Below are 12,124 nucleotides of genomic sequence, written 5' to 3' on the forward strand. Positions count from 1 at the left end.
CAGGAAATGTAGCATATTTTATACTAAAGATATATCCATGGGTTCATCTGGAGTGAGGGCCTATTCAATATTCAAAATACTGAAAATGTTGTCAATAATAGGAAGCATAAATCAATTATTGGATTTTTTTAATTGCAGTTTTATGACATTAAATTGTATTGCAGGGTTCTTTATTCGGTTCTAATAAATGTTGACCCACGCTGTGCAGACCAGAGGCAGGAGCGGCTCCTCTGACCACATGAGGCCAGCTCTGACCCTCGGCCTATTCTACCCCCTATTTACTCCTGCAGATGATTGACAGGCCTGTAAGATAGTCAGAATTACGTAGAAAACAGCGTCATAACATATCATAGCCTAAATTAATTGCTACAATCCTACTTTTTGTTGGTCCTGTCTTTCTGGTGGTAATATGAAGTGATTAGTACTATTCCTGCCAGAGTTTTAAGTGAAAACATTGAAAATCAAACGTTTTTTTTATTGTGGTCAGTCTGTATTGTCTCCTCTGATGGTGTCATCTTCTCTGGTCCATCTGTACTCGGCCTCACACTCACTATGTTCCGTATCCGCGGGAATAATTGCAGAATGATAAAAGTAATTATTTCCATTCATTGATTCATTCATGTTGTACCACTTGTTACCACTAGGGGTCTTTGCATCTTATTATTTTCACTCATTAAAATTAATAATGGACCCACTGTTGACACACTTCTGTAAAAAACTGAGAAAAAATTGTCCGTCCCTGGGTGGGATTGAACCACCAACCTTTCGGTTAACAGCCGAACGCGCTAACCAATTGCGCCACAGAGACATGCGAGGGCGAGTGATTAAGTGTGTTATGTCCCATGTACAAAGAGGGACTTAAAAAGGTTAAATTCATTTTCTAATTTAATATACAATGGAAAAGAGGCACATGTGTTCAATTGTTTACCTTTGTTTCCACATCGGTCCAATCAGATCTTTCCCGTAAACTCTGGAAACGGAAATCAACATATATTTTCAGATTAAGAGATAAAGTGTATTGATACTTTACACTTGTTATTGGTCCTTTTGTTGTGGGGATTGTAGCATAAATGACTGGGCCTCTGCACTTCAGCCCTTTCCCAGACCTGCTGCTGATCCCTCCCTGGACAGTAGATGGCAGTGTTGTGTTTCTTAGAAAATTACTGAAATGTATGTTTTGCTTTTTATTGAATTATCAATCAAACCAAACAGTCTTGCATTACAGTTTGACCCGACTGTTTAAATATTATAAAATAAATTAATACATAGTACAAGCCAAAAATAGATAATCCAGTCCAATAAATAAATAAAATAAATAAAATAAATAAAATAAATAAATAAATACAATTAAATTAATTAAATTAATTAAATTAATTAAATTAATTAAATTAATTAAATTAATTAAATTAATTAAAGGGCCAGTTTTGAGGATAGCACTAAACTGAACTGTTTCCATATGTACATTTTGATAAAACAATCAATTATTTAAAAAAAATATTTACAGATTTATCAATGAGTAGAGTAATGTTAGCAGCGGCTCTATAGTCGGGGTGTATTCAGAAGTGAATACTCTCTTACTCTAGTATATACTCTATCTATCTAGCCTCTATTTTACACGTTGGTGACACTAATATCCTTATTTCTACCTGGAAAGTGTCTTATGAGGACAAATATAAGTATTTTCTGGTTAATAAAGATGTTACAGCACAGTAATGATTATAGAATATATAGAAGTAATAAACATTAAAATTCACAAAAGTTTGGCCAATCACAAATCATGCATGTAAAAAAGAAGGGGAAATATGTCAAACGCCTGCATTTTTGCACCAGTTGTTCTCAACTTGTCTGAACTGACTCTTGTGACGCTTCAGCCAATCAGCATGAAGTATTTTTTTGTGCCCCAGTTGGGGCACAAAAAAATAGTCATTCAAATTCAGTTCAGACAAGTTGAGAACACCTGGTGCAAAAATGCAGGCGTTTGACATATTTCCCCTTCTTTTTTACATGCATGATTTGTGTTTTCAGAACTTAAAAGCTTACCATAACGCCTAAACTATTATGCTGTAACTTAAATACAGTTTATGGTAAAAAATAAACAATATATTTCTACATGAAAAATGGGAATCTTCATGCACTTTGTCGCTTCATTCATTAAATTGTACGTAGAAGTTGTGCAATGACAATGAGACGGTTTTTCATTCTGAGGACATCGTGGCAGGTCTCGACATGAACATTTCCCGGAGCCCAATATGAGAAGTGAGATTACAGATTCAGAGGAGAGCAAGTGTCGCTGGGGAACTGTGTTTTCTAGAAATGCTTGATCCTTCGTCTTTTGGAGAGTATAAATCTGAGTCCAGACGTCTGAGGACCATCACAAGTGGACGAGCTTCTACTGCAGAAGGCTCCTGACGACCAGAAGGCTCCTGACGACCAGAAGACTCCTGACGACCAGAAGGCTCCTGACGACCAGAAGGCTCCTGACGACCAGAAGGCTCCTGACGACCAGAAGGCTCCTGACGACCAGAAGGCTCCTGACGACCAGAAGGCTCCTGACGACCAGAAGACTCCTGACGACCAGAAGACTCCTGACGACCAGAAGGCTCCTGACGACCAGAAGACTCCTGACGACCAGAAGGCTCCTGACGACCAGAAGACTCCTGACGACCAGAAGGCTCCTGACGACCAGAAGGCTCCTGACGACCAGAAGGCTCCTGACGACCAGAAGGCTCCTGACGACCAGAAGGCTCCTGACGACCAGAAGGCTCCTGACGACCAGAAGGCTCCTGACGACCAGAAGACTCCTGACGACCAGAAGGCTCCTGACGACCAGAAGGCTTCTGACGACCAGAAGGCTCCTGACGACCAGAAGGCTCCTGACGACCAGAAGGCTCCTGACGACCAGAAGACTCCTGACGACCAGAAGGCTCCTGACGACCAGAAGACTCCTGACGACCAGAAGGCTCCTGACGACCAGAAGACTCCTGACGACCAGAAGACTCCTGACGACCAGAAGGCTTCTGACGACCAGAAGGCTCCTGACGACCAGAAGACTCCTGACGACCAGAAGGCTCCTGACGACCAGAAGGCTTCTGACGACCAGAAGACTCCTGACGACCAGAAGGCTCCTGACGACCAGAAGGCTCCTGACGACCAGAAGGCTCCTGACGACCGCAGATAAGATGAAGATCCTTTTGGCCGTCGCGGTGGTCGTCATCGGCGTTGCCACGTGTGCGTCAAAACGTAAGTACAGAAGAGGTTTTACCAGTTTGTTTTTTGTATACCGTAATTTCTATAAGTTGCACCTTTTTTCATAGTTTTGACTTAATCTTATATTTGTACTTGTATACTTATACTCCGGAGCGACTTATATGTGATATTATTTTCTTTTTTTTAAATTATTTTTTTATTGAAAGAATAAACACAGACCAATCAAACAATCAAAACGTGTGTGTAAATAAAGATACAGTCCAGTAATATTGTCAAAAAAGAAAAAAAAGAAAAAAAAGAAAAAAAAAGAGAGAAAAAAGAAAAAAAGAAAAGAAGGGGGGAAAAAGAAAAGAAAATGCGAGAGAAACCAGAGAAAATACAAAGTGTGTATTGTTTGAGATGACCGTTTTTAGAATAATGCATCCAAATGAAAAAAAAATACTAAGTTTTTCCATAATGATCCATAATGTGAGTCCCATTTCGTCCAGTTTATGTCGAATTTGTCCATTTCTAAGTTCAGTCCATATGTGATTTTCCGTATGTCCATTATGATTTCGGTGCAGTCCTTCATTGATATTATTTATTTTCACACTTCCAACCGCATTTCATACTCCAGTGCGACTTATATATGTTTTTTTCTTCTCAATGATGCATTTTTTTGGCTGGTGCGACGTAAACTCCGGTGCGTCTTATAGTCCAGAAAATACGGTAGTCTAATCTGTGCCTGTCCATTTCAGCGCTGGAGCCTCGCTGCAGATGCTTGCAAATGGCCAAATCGGTGAACGCCAGCACCATTGTGTCGATGAAAGTCACGAAGCCAAGCTCGCGCTGCGCCAAGAAAGAAGTCCTGTGAGTATCGTGAGAAAAGCAGCTTCACAATCTCCAAATGAAAACGCTAAAACTCGAACGTCGTTGTGTTTGACAGACTCACCGTGAAGAACAAAGCAGAGCCAGTGTGTATCGATCCCAACGGACAATTCTACAACTTTCTTAATGAGAGAAAGAGGTGAGTTCCATTTATCAGCAGTGTGTGTCTGGGATGGCTTCACCTGGAATGTCCCGCAGTGTGGCATTGAACGCATCTGGTGTCATGGAGATACAGGTCAGATCTGCGAAAGGACGAGTTCAGTTTTTAGTTCTGTTTTTTTTTGAGTGAACGAATACAGAGCGATATGTTTAATTATGTACAGTGGAACATACTGGGCAAAGCAATGTAATCTCCATGGCAACCAGCAGGGAAGGTTACCTGGTGTGCCTTCAAATATTTGTATTATTATTTAGTTTATTTATGACTTTACTGCACAATAAATAGATACATTTTACCACAGCTACTATCACCTCTATTACTGCAGCTATAACTTGGGGCTGAATGAAAACTACAACTACTACTACTACTACTACTACTACTACTACTACTACTACTACTACTACTACTACTACTACTACTACTACTTCTACTACTTCTACTAAAACTTCTACTAGTACTTACACTACTTCTTACTATTTCTACCACAACAACTTTTACTACTACTCACTACAAAAACTATACTACTATTTACTACTGTTAACTATTACTACTAATACTAGTTACATTACTACAACTTCTATTCTTTCCACCTTTACTGCTGCTACTACCACTACTTCATTACAATTTACTACTATTAACTATTACTACTACTACTACTACTACTGCTAGTAAAATTACTACTACCACTACTATTACATTTACTTCCACCATTTCTGCTACTACTACTATTAATACTATTACTACTTGTACCACTACTTACCACGACTAAAAGTACTACTTACGCTACTACTAATATTCATTGTCCCTCTAAATGCAAATACAAATACTACTAATGACCAGTACTTCTTCCTGGAGTAATTTCAGGCTTTGTAATTATCGTGGGGTTTTATTGTGTTGAAAACCACTGCATTCGTGAAATAAAAGATTGTTCAACTTCCACAGGTCAAAGTCAGGGCAACGGCGTCAGGGCAGAGCGTTTCCCCTGGCAACGAGTACTGGACCTCCACCTGCAGAATATTCCACTGCGTCTGCCAAAACCCTCCAGACGTCATGGACTTTGACCTCTGCCACTGCAAAACCAGAATAGAGCTATTATTGTATTTGTACATGAATCAAACATTTCAACCACATTTTACCAACTACAATTTATCATGTTGTTGTTTTTTATACATATATTTTTCTATAACAGGGTTCAATATTGTTTTTCTTCCTTATAGTGTATTTATTTGTGTATTTATCATTTCAAAGATACGACGTCGGCTTAATCAAACATCAAATTATACAGCAAATTTTTGAATCTAAAAACTGTGATTTCTACAATTTGCACTGTTATTTAGACACAAATGACAATATTAATTTGTATTTCAGATCCTTTTGTACGATTTGTGTTCAATGTGGGTCATTGTACTGTATAAAGTGTTGATAAAGTTCTGTTCTTTCTTTTTCTAAAGGAAATAAATGACATTGTTTGTAATAATGGATTCATGTTGATCTTTCTTATGATTAATTTAAAATAATTATTGCTCAACTAATTATTTCATCAGGATTATTGTAAAGGATTTAAGTGTACGTTAAGCTGTGGTACAACACATACAAATACACAGCTCTCTGTTTACATGTTTACAGTAGTTTTTAGTCCGTTTTAACCCCGTTTAATACTGCAATAATGCACTTTGCACTGTTATTTAATGCACTGGTTTGAACTTCCTGAGTCCTTGTGCTTTCATTTCCTCAAAAACATGACCTCAATAACAAAAGTCATAGTATTTTGTGCGTAGATAAAGTACAAAAAATCCAATTACATGACACAAAATGAGCCAAATATACAGAATGCATTTGTACATATTAAACCGCTGCATCATAAGGCTAAAACATGACTTTGGTGAACTCTTGTGCTTCGGACCACAGTGATATTTTTAAACATTAGAACATATGCTAAGTCACATTATTCTCGGTGTAATCATGGGGCGTGGGTTCTTCCCCTTCAGAAAACAACTCGGCTACAGTAACTGTAACTGTAACTCGGCTCAGGACAAAGGGCCATTGTAAACAAAAACATCTTATGACTAGAGTTATTTCTGGTAAGTACAGTACAGTGCGCTGATGTGTGTGACCTGGGAATGTTCCGCAGTAGAGCATTACAGCTCGAGATATGTGTGAGACATGTGTGGACAAATTATTTTTTTTTAAAAAACACTACTCTAACAAGCGGGTTTAATGTGCAGAATGGAGTAGATCTCTTCAGGGCGACACCGTAGAAAGATCTAAATAATAAATAAATAAATAAATAAAAAAATAAAAAAGATAAGTTAGATTAAATAAATAAATAAAATAAATAAAATAAATAAAATTAATTAAATTAATTAAATTAATTAAATTAATTAAATTAATTAAATTAATTAAATTAATTAAATTAATTAAATGAAAATAAATTAAATAAAAAATATGATATGAATAAATAATATACAAATCCTCATGTTTTGTTTATTGATTATGTGTTTCTTGAAGAATGGCAGTAGGCTAATACTTCTGCCCACTTATTTTGGGTACCAACCTAATTTATATAATTATATGTTAAATATCAACGTTCTCATGGAGCCGCCAAAATGAAGAATAAATCATTTCAGTTACAGTTTCTTACTCATACTAATCGTTATCTTGAAGTACGTGCAGTCTTACTCTGAGCTGACTCGCCTTTCCGCAGATCTGTAAGCCCGTCTCCAGGGAGATGGATACGTTTGATGCCATACTGTGGAACATCGTGGGCAATGCACGTCTCCATGGAGAAGCGAAGGTGGCAGACCATGAAAAGTTACACAGTGCACCTTTTTAAGCTATGGAGCGTTTGCCTTCACAGTGAATTTCCAAAATGTATTTAATAAGAGTAATATAGGACTTATTATGTATGTTTTCTCTCTTTAGACACATAATGATGGTAAGCTAATGCTGGGCACAGCCGCCTCGGGGCAAACGAACCGAGATATGCCTGCCACGATTGCAGCAGCTTCTCAGTCTCAAGCAGAATGAGTCCAGTGTCGTTTTGTGACGGTGCATTTCACACTCGATTTTCATTTCACACTCGATTTTCACACAATCTTGAGCAATGTATTTCAGAGCAGAATGTAATTTTCTGTCTTTTTTTCTATTTATAATTTTTTAAACACACAGCAACAAAACTTACATAACACAAACTAACCTATATAAAGAAATAGAGAAGAAAAAACATGCGTATATATAATGTGGGCACATATTTATATTCACGTACATACATATACACACACACACACACATACACACACACACATACACACACACACACACACACACACTCATTCTCTTTATGCTTGTATAATAATAATAATAATAATAATAATAATAATAATAATAATGATAATGATAAAAATATTAATAATAATAATAATAATAATAACAATAATAATAATAATAATAATAATAATAATAATGATGATGATGATGATGATGATGATGATGATGATGATGATGATGATGATAAAAATAAATTAAATTTTCAACACAAAATTGTTTATTTTAATATTACCATGTGGTCTCCTGAAAAAGAACAAAAACTATGCATGTGTTTGATTTAGATTTTTGTCTTGTTCTGATGCTACTTTTAGTATTTACTATTTTTGACAACCCCGGTCAAGTGTTTGAACATGAAATCAAGTAAACTGTTGTTATCCATGTCATCAAGTATACAAACAACAGACTAATATGTTTTCATTTTCCTTTTAAATTAAGCAATCTTTAAAAGCACCTTCAGTTCTGTTATGAATATTACGAGCACAACCCTGAGTCACTTCTCTGTGGGCCCCTCTGTCCCATGACTGTCTGCTGCTGCTGTACACGTGAAGAAACCTGACAGCAGCGATCACACCCACAATCACAGCCAAATCTACGGCTAAATCCGCACCACATGATCCACTCTGAACGTATAAATACTCTCAGTACAACAGCAGCCGCTTCAGAAGCTCGATTTGTCCTTGACTTTTGGAGAGAAACACATCAACGGGACAATGAAGCTGCTCCTCGTGGTGATGCTCGGGACCCTCTGCGTCCTCGCTAATGGTAAGAAATGACACGGACGAAACGATATTTATGGCGTTTTGGTTCATTCGCCGTTGAATCGAGCGGACAAAAGCGTCGACACAATATTGAAGGCCAACACACAATGCTGGTTACACGTATACCTGGTCACGATATGCGGTTAAGTTCCATTTTCCTTTCATTTCAATTAACAATCAGTCAAAAATCAATCAAAATGTATAGATGGAGCAGAGTTCATACAAAAGTATTAACTCAAACACATTAAAATCATACAAAATAGGTGACAAAACAAAAATAAAAGCATAATAATCACTTTGAAATGCATTTAAAATTGTAAATTGCAGATAAAATGGCTTTTTAGGCTAAATGTAATGACGCAGCTCATTGTCATGGCGATGGAACGCAGAGAGACATAGGTTAGGTGTGAACAGGGCAAACCTGGCAATGTTCCGGGACTGGGGTCCGAGCCGACGGGGGACTGTGTGCGAATCGTCCTCTACAATGCGACGCAGAAAACTCATTCATAATTTACCTTCACCTAAAGTATAATTTGACTTTTTGGCTCTGAAATTGGGCCGATATTGCGCTTATAAATACAGCGTTATTCATTTATTTCAATAGAATTTACTGTGGAACGTTTCTGCAGGGTCTGCCACCTGCTTGTGTATTAAACTCAAGCAGGAGACAGGTTTTATTCCATTTAAAGAGAAACTAAAAACCTTGGAAATAGTGTTTGCCGGTGGTGTAGTGGTTAGGCCCACTGCACACTTCAGCTGTCATGTCAAACAGAGCCTTCGGGCCAAAGAAATCATAATGAATAAAAACACGTGGAATAAATAACATGCAAGACAGATGCGTTTAGTGCCATCCAGGCCAAGTAATAGCATCTCCATGGAGACAAGCATCAGAATCAGAATCAGAAAAGGATTATTGCCATCCCCAATGAACAGAATTCCCAAACATAGGAACTTGCTTTGGTGACAACAATTTTAAAACAACATACCGTATTTTCCTAACTATAAGTGGCACCTTTTTTCATAGTTTTGGCCGGGGTGCGACTTATACTTATATTTATACTTGTATACTTATACTCCGGAGCAACTTATATGTGATATTATTTGTTATTTTCACACTTGCAATCGCATTTCATACTCCAGTGCAACTAATATATGTTTTTTTCTTCTCTATTATGCATTTTTTTGGCTGGTGCGACTTATACTCCGGAAAATACGGTAAAGAAAATGAAAAAGTAAAAACATTTAAATCTACTATGGGATAAAATAAAAATAGGCTTATACTATGTACACAAATTTTACAGTGGACTAAAGACTTAAAAAAAAAAAAAAAATTAAACTGTGGATTATTGCTTTCCAATAATGGAGAAGTTGCATCACAAAAGGCCTGAGAATATGATACGTTGCAATTAATCGAATAATTGTTTCAGGTCTAAGAAATAAACCACAGAATCACACGAAGGAAACGCAGCAGAAAACAGTCTCAGTAAATGAGGAACTTTCACTTTCCCCAAACCTCGTTGCGTCAGAGGAAGTCTAATGATCTTCACTTTTCTTAAAAACACGACAGAAATGAAACTCGGCCTGCGCTTGGGAAGTGCTGATACTTCAAATATGTCAGATGTATTCTCCCTGCTCTAAGTACTGAACTTGTGACGTTGAATTACATATTTTTTACCCATTTGATTATTTCACCAGGCAAAACCTTATTTTCACCAAAGTCAAGTTGAAAACGTTAGTGCTTTTATGTATTTTTTTAATTTATGTAAAACTGAAACAAAAATACAATACAATCATATTTTTTCTGATATAAAGTTCAATGTAATTTGGAAAAACACATATTCACACGGTTTCTTTACTGCTCTATTTACTTCTACTTGTGTTTTGGCAAAAATGAAAGAGAAAATGTTAAAGATTGTGAGTCATTTTGCACATGCTTTTAAAATATCTTAAATTGAAGTGCAGTTAAATGTACATTATATAAGCAGCTATATGTTTGTGATGACTGTGCAGTGTCATGTGTGTGTGTTGCACAGGAATGCCCCCGATCAACAGGGAGTACAACAGCCACTGCCGCTGTGTTCAGGTGGAGTCCAGGATCATCCCCCCCCACAGCCTGAGGAGCATCAAACTGGTGCCCGAGGGCCCTCAATGCCCCCGCACAGAAGTCATGTGAGTCGCTGAGTGTGTGAGAGACGATTAGACACATTTATAGCGTTAAAAACCAGAGTCGGTGTAAGAGAAACGCACAGAAGGAGCAGAAGCAAAAGCGACGTTGCAGACGCCGACGCCAGTGAGTACTTTTGTGTAACTGTTGTAGCTGTTGGTGAAGTATTACAGTTCGTTCAGGAATAAAAAAATAAAACTTAAAAAGAGTTTGAATGTTTGAACCAGGCGAGTGGACGCTGTATCTAATGAACACAAGACACGCCCTTTTATTCACCGTTTATTTCTGAAATGTTTTAAACCACAAAGTCAGTCAAACCGTCAGCCATGTTTTAGGCGAGTGTTATTTTTATTAGTATAAGAGTTTTTTCTAAGAGTTTTTTTATAAGCGTTTTTTTTTTTTAATGAGTTTTTTATAAGATTTTTTTTAGCGTTTTTTTATAAGACTTTTTTAAAAGAGTTTTGTTATTAAGTTTGTTTTTCTTTTGTGCCTGATCTGTGTTGCAACATTGGAATTTCCCCATTGTGAGACAAATAAAGGTTACCTTATCTTATCTTATATTTAATGTCATTGCGTCGGGGGGAAAAATAGACCAAAAAAAGGACAAAATCATGTTTACGTCAGGAGCAAAATCAGCTCAATTTAGGCTCAAACATGAGCGTGAATGCACCCTTAAAAAGCAACGTCCAGTGAAGAAATGAATATACTTTAGAATTTAGGTGAGAGAGCTCAGACCGTAGTGAATATGTGTGTATTTTAAATGTAAAAGTGTATATAAAGTGAGTGTATTTGAGGTTTTGTTTTAGTTTTAACTCTTAACCAAGACAAACTAAGTCAAAATATTACAGTTTTTTCAATGTTTTCGTTCATATTTTTATAACATTCTTATTTCTAAACATTCCCTCCCTTTTTGTTAATATTATGTTGATTTTCTCACGATTAGTCAGCTATTTAACCCTCCGCCTGATCACAGTAAGATTTAAGTGTGTGACAAGCTGTGACTCAGAAGGCCTCAAAGTCGATTCACAGTGACATGAGAGAGTCTGAGATCAGGTGACTCGCTTCTCAATTCAAAACTCAAATCTTTCCCAATCCGTGCCAGTAAAACCACGTTCCCTTGTCGTCTTCAGCGCCGGACTGTCCAGCGGGGAGAAAGTGTGTCTGAATCCTCGGTCCACCTGGGTCAAGAAGCTGGTGAAGTTCGTGCTGGACAAACAGCTGCAAAGACCGGCCAAGACAAGAGCGTGAAATCAGCCCTGAAAACTACAATCTGTGTGTTTTCCTTTTACACATGCACTTTGATACGTCTCGTTTATATGTTCACGTTTATCATGCACATCGTCAACTTTACTTTTGGATCTGTTTTGTACTTTTGTTTGGCGATCAGAAAAGGCCGAGCGTCTGTCATTTTTAATAAACTGTTTGATCAAATACTTTCTTTGTCGTAGGTGGATTTAAATGTTTATCTTTTACTTACTGACTTACTAAACCAGTGCTAGAAGAATATAGTAAATGTTGTTATGTAAGTAAACGTATCACAAAGTATTGATGTACCGTATTTTTTGGAGTATAAGTCGCCAAAAAATGCATAATAGAGAAGAAAAAAACATAAAAGTTGCACTGGAGTATGAAATGCGGTTG

The 12,124-nt window shown here is 37.1% G+C and overlaps 2 protein-coding genes and 1 non-coding gene across 3 annotated transcripts in view; 2 read left to right on the forward strand and 1 right to left on the reverse strand.

Moving 5' to 3' along the window:
• Positions 1-734: 734 nt before the first annotated feature.
• Positions 735-808, reverse strand: trnan-guu (transfer RNA asparagine (anticodon GUU)). The gene has a single exon. It is a non-coding gene; the product is annotated as a tRNA-Asn (tRNA).
• A 3,562-nt stretch (positions 809-4,370) lies between these two features.
• Positions 4,371-12,124, forward strand: part of aadat (aminoadipate aminotransferase) — an 83,025-nt gene continuing 75,271 nt past the window's right edge. Inside the window, exon 1 of the mRNA XM_072458871.1 lies at positions 4,371-4,374. The gene's annotated coding sequence lies outside the window, so the exon portion shown is untranslated. The remainder of the gene's footprint in view (positions 4,375-12,124) is intronic.
• On the forward strand, positions 8,225-11,918 carry cxcl19 (chemokine (C-X-C motif) ligand 19). Its single transcript, XM_072458875.1, has 3 exons — positions 8,225-8,323; positions 10,353-10,488; positions 11,614-11,918. The coding sequence occupies exons 1-3, from the start codon at positions 8,272-8,274 to the stop codon at positions 11,729-11,731; spliced, it is 306 nt and encodes a 101-aa protein (XP_072314976.1). The 5' UTR covers positions 8,225-8,271; the 3' UTR covers positions 11,732-11,918.

This window comes from Eucyclogobius newberryi, unplaced genomic scaffold (assembly GCF_026437365.1).
Source record: "Eucyclogobius newberryi isolate DKJ021-1_F unplaced genomic scaffold, fEucNew1.0.hap1 SCAF_22, whole genome shotgun sequence".
NCBI classification, from domain to species: Eukaryota; Metazoa; Chordata; class Actinopteri; order Gobiiformes; family Gobiidae; genus Eucyclogobius; species Eucyclogobius newberryi.

Excerpts from the sequence above, each read along its gene's own strand:
- cxcl19 (XM_072458875.1), top strand. The coding sequence starts at position 8,272 with ATGAAGCTGCTCCTCGTGGTGATGCTCGGGACCCTCTGCGTCCTCGCT. Across the intron at positions 8,324-10,352 it reads CCTCTGCGTCCTCGCTAATG|GAATGCCCCCGATCAACAGG; the intron begins GTAAGAAATGAC and ends TGTGTTGCACAG. Across the intron at positions 10,489-11,613 it reads TGCCCCCGCACAGAAGTCAT|CGCCGGACTGTCCAGCGGGG; the intron begins GTGAGTCGCTGA and ends TGTCGTCTTCAG.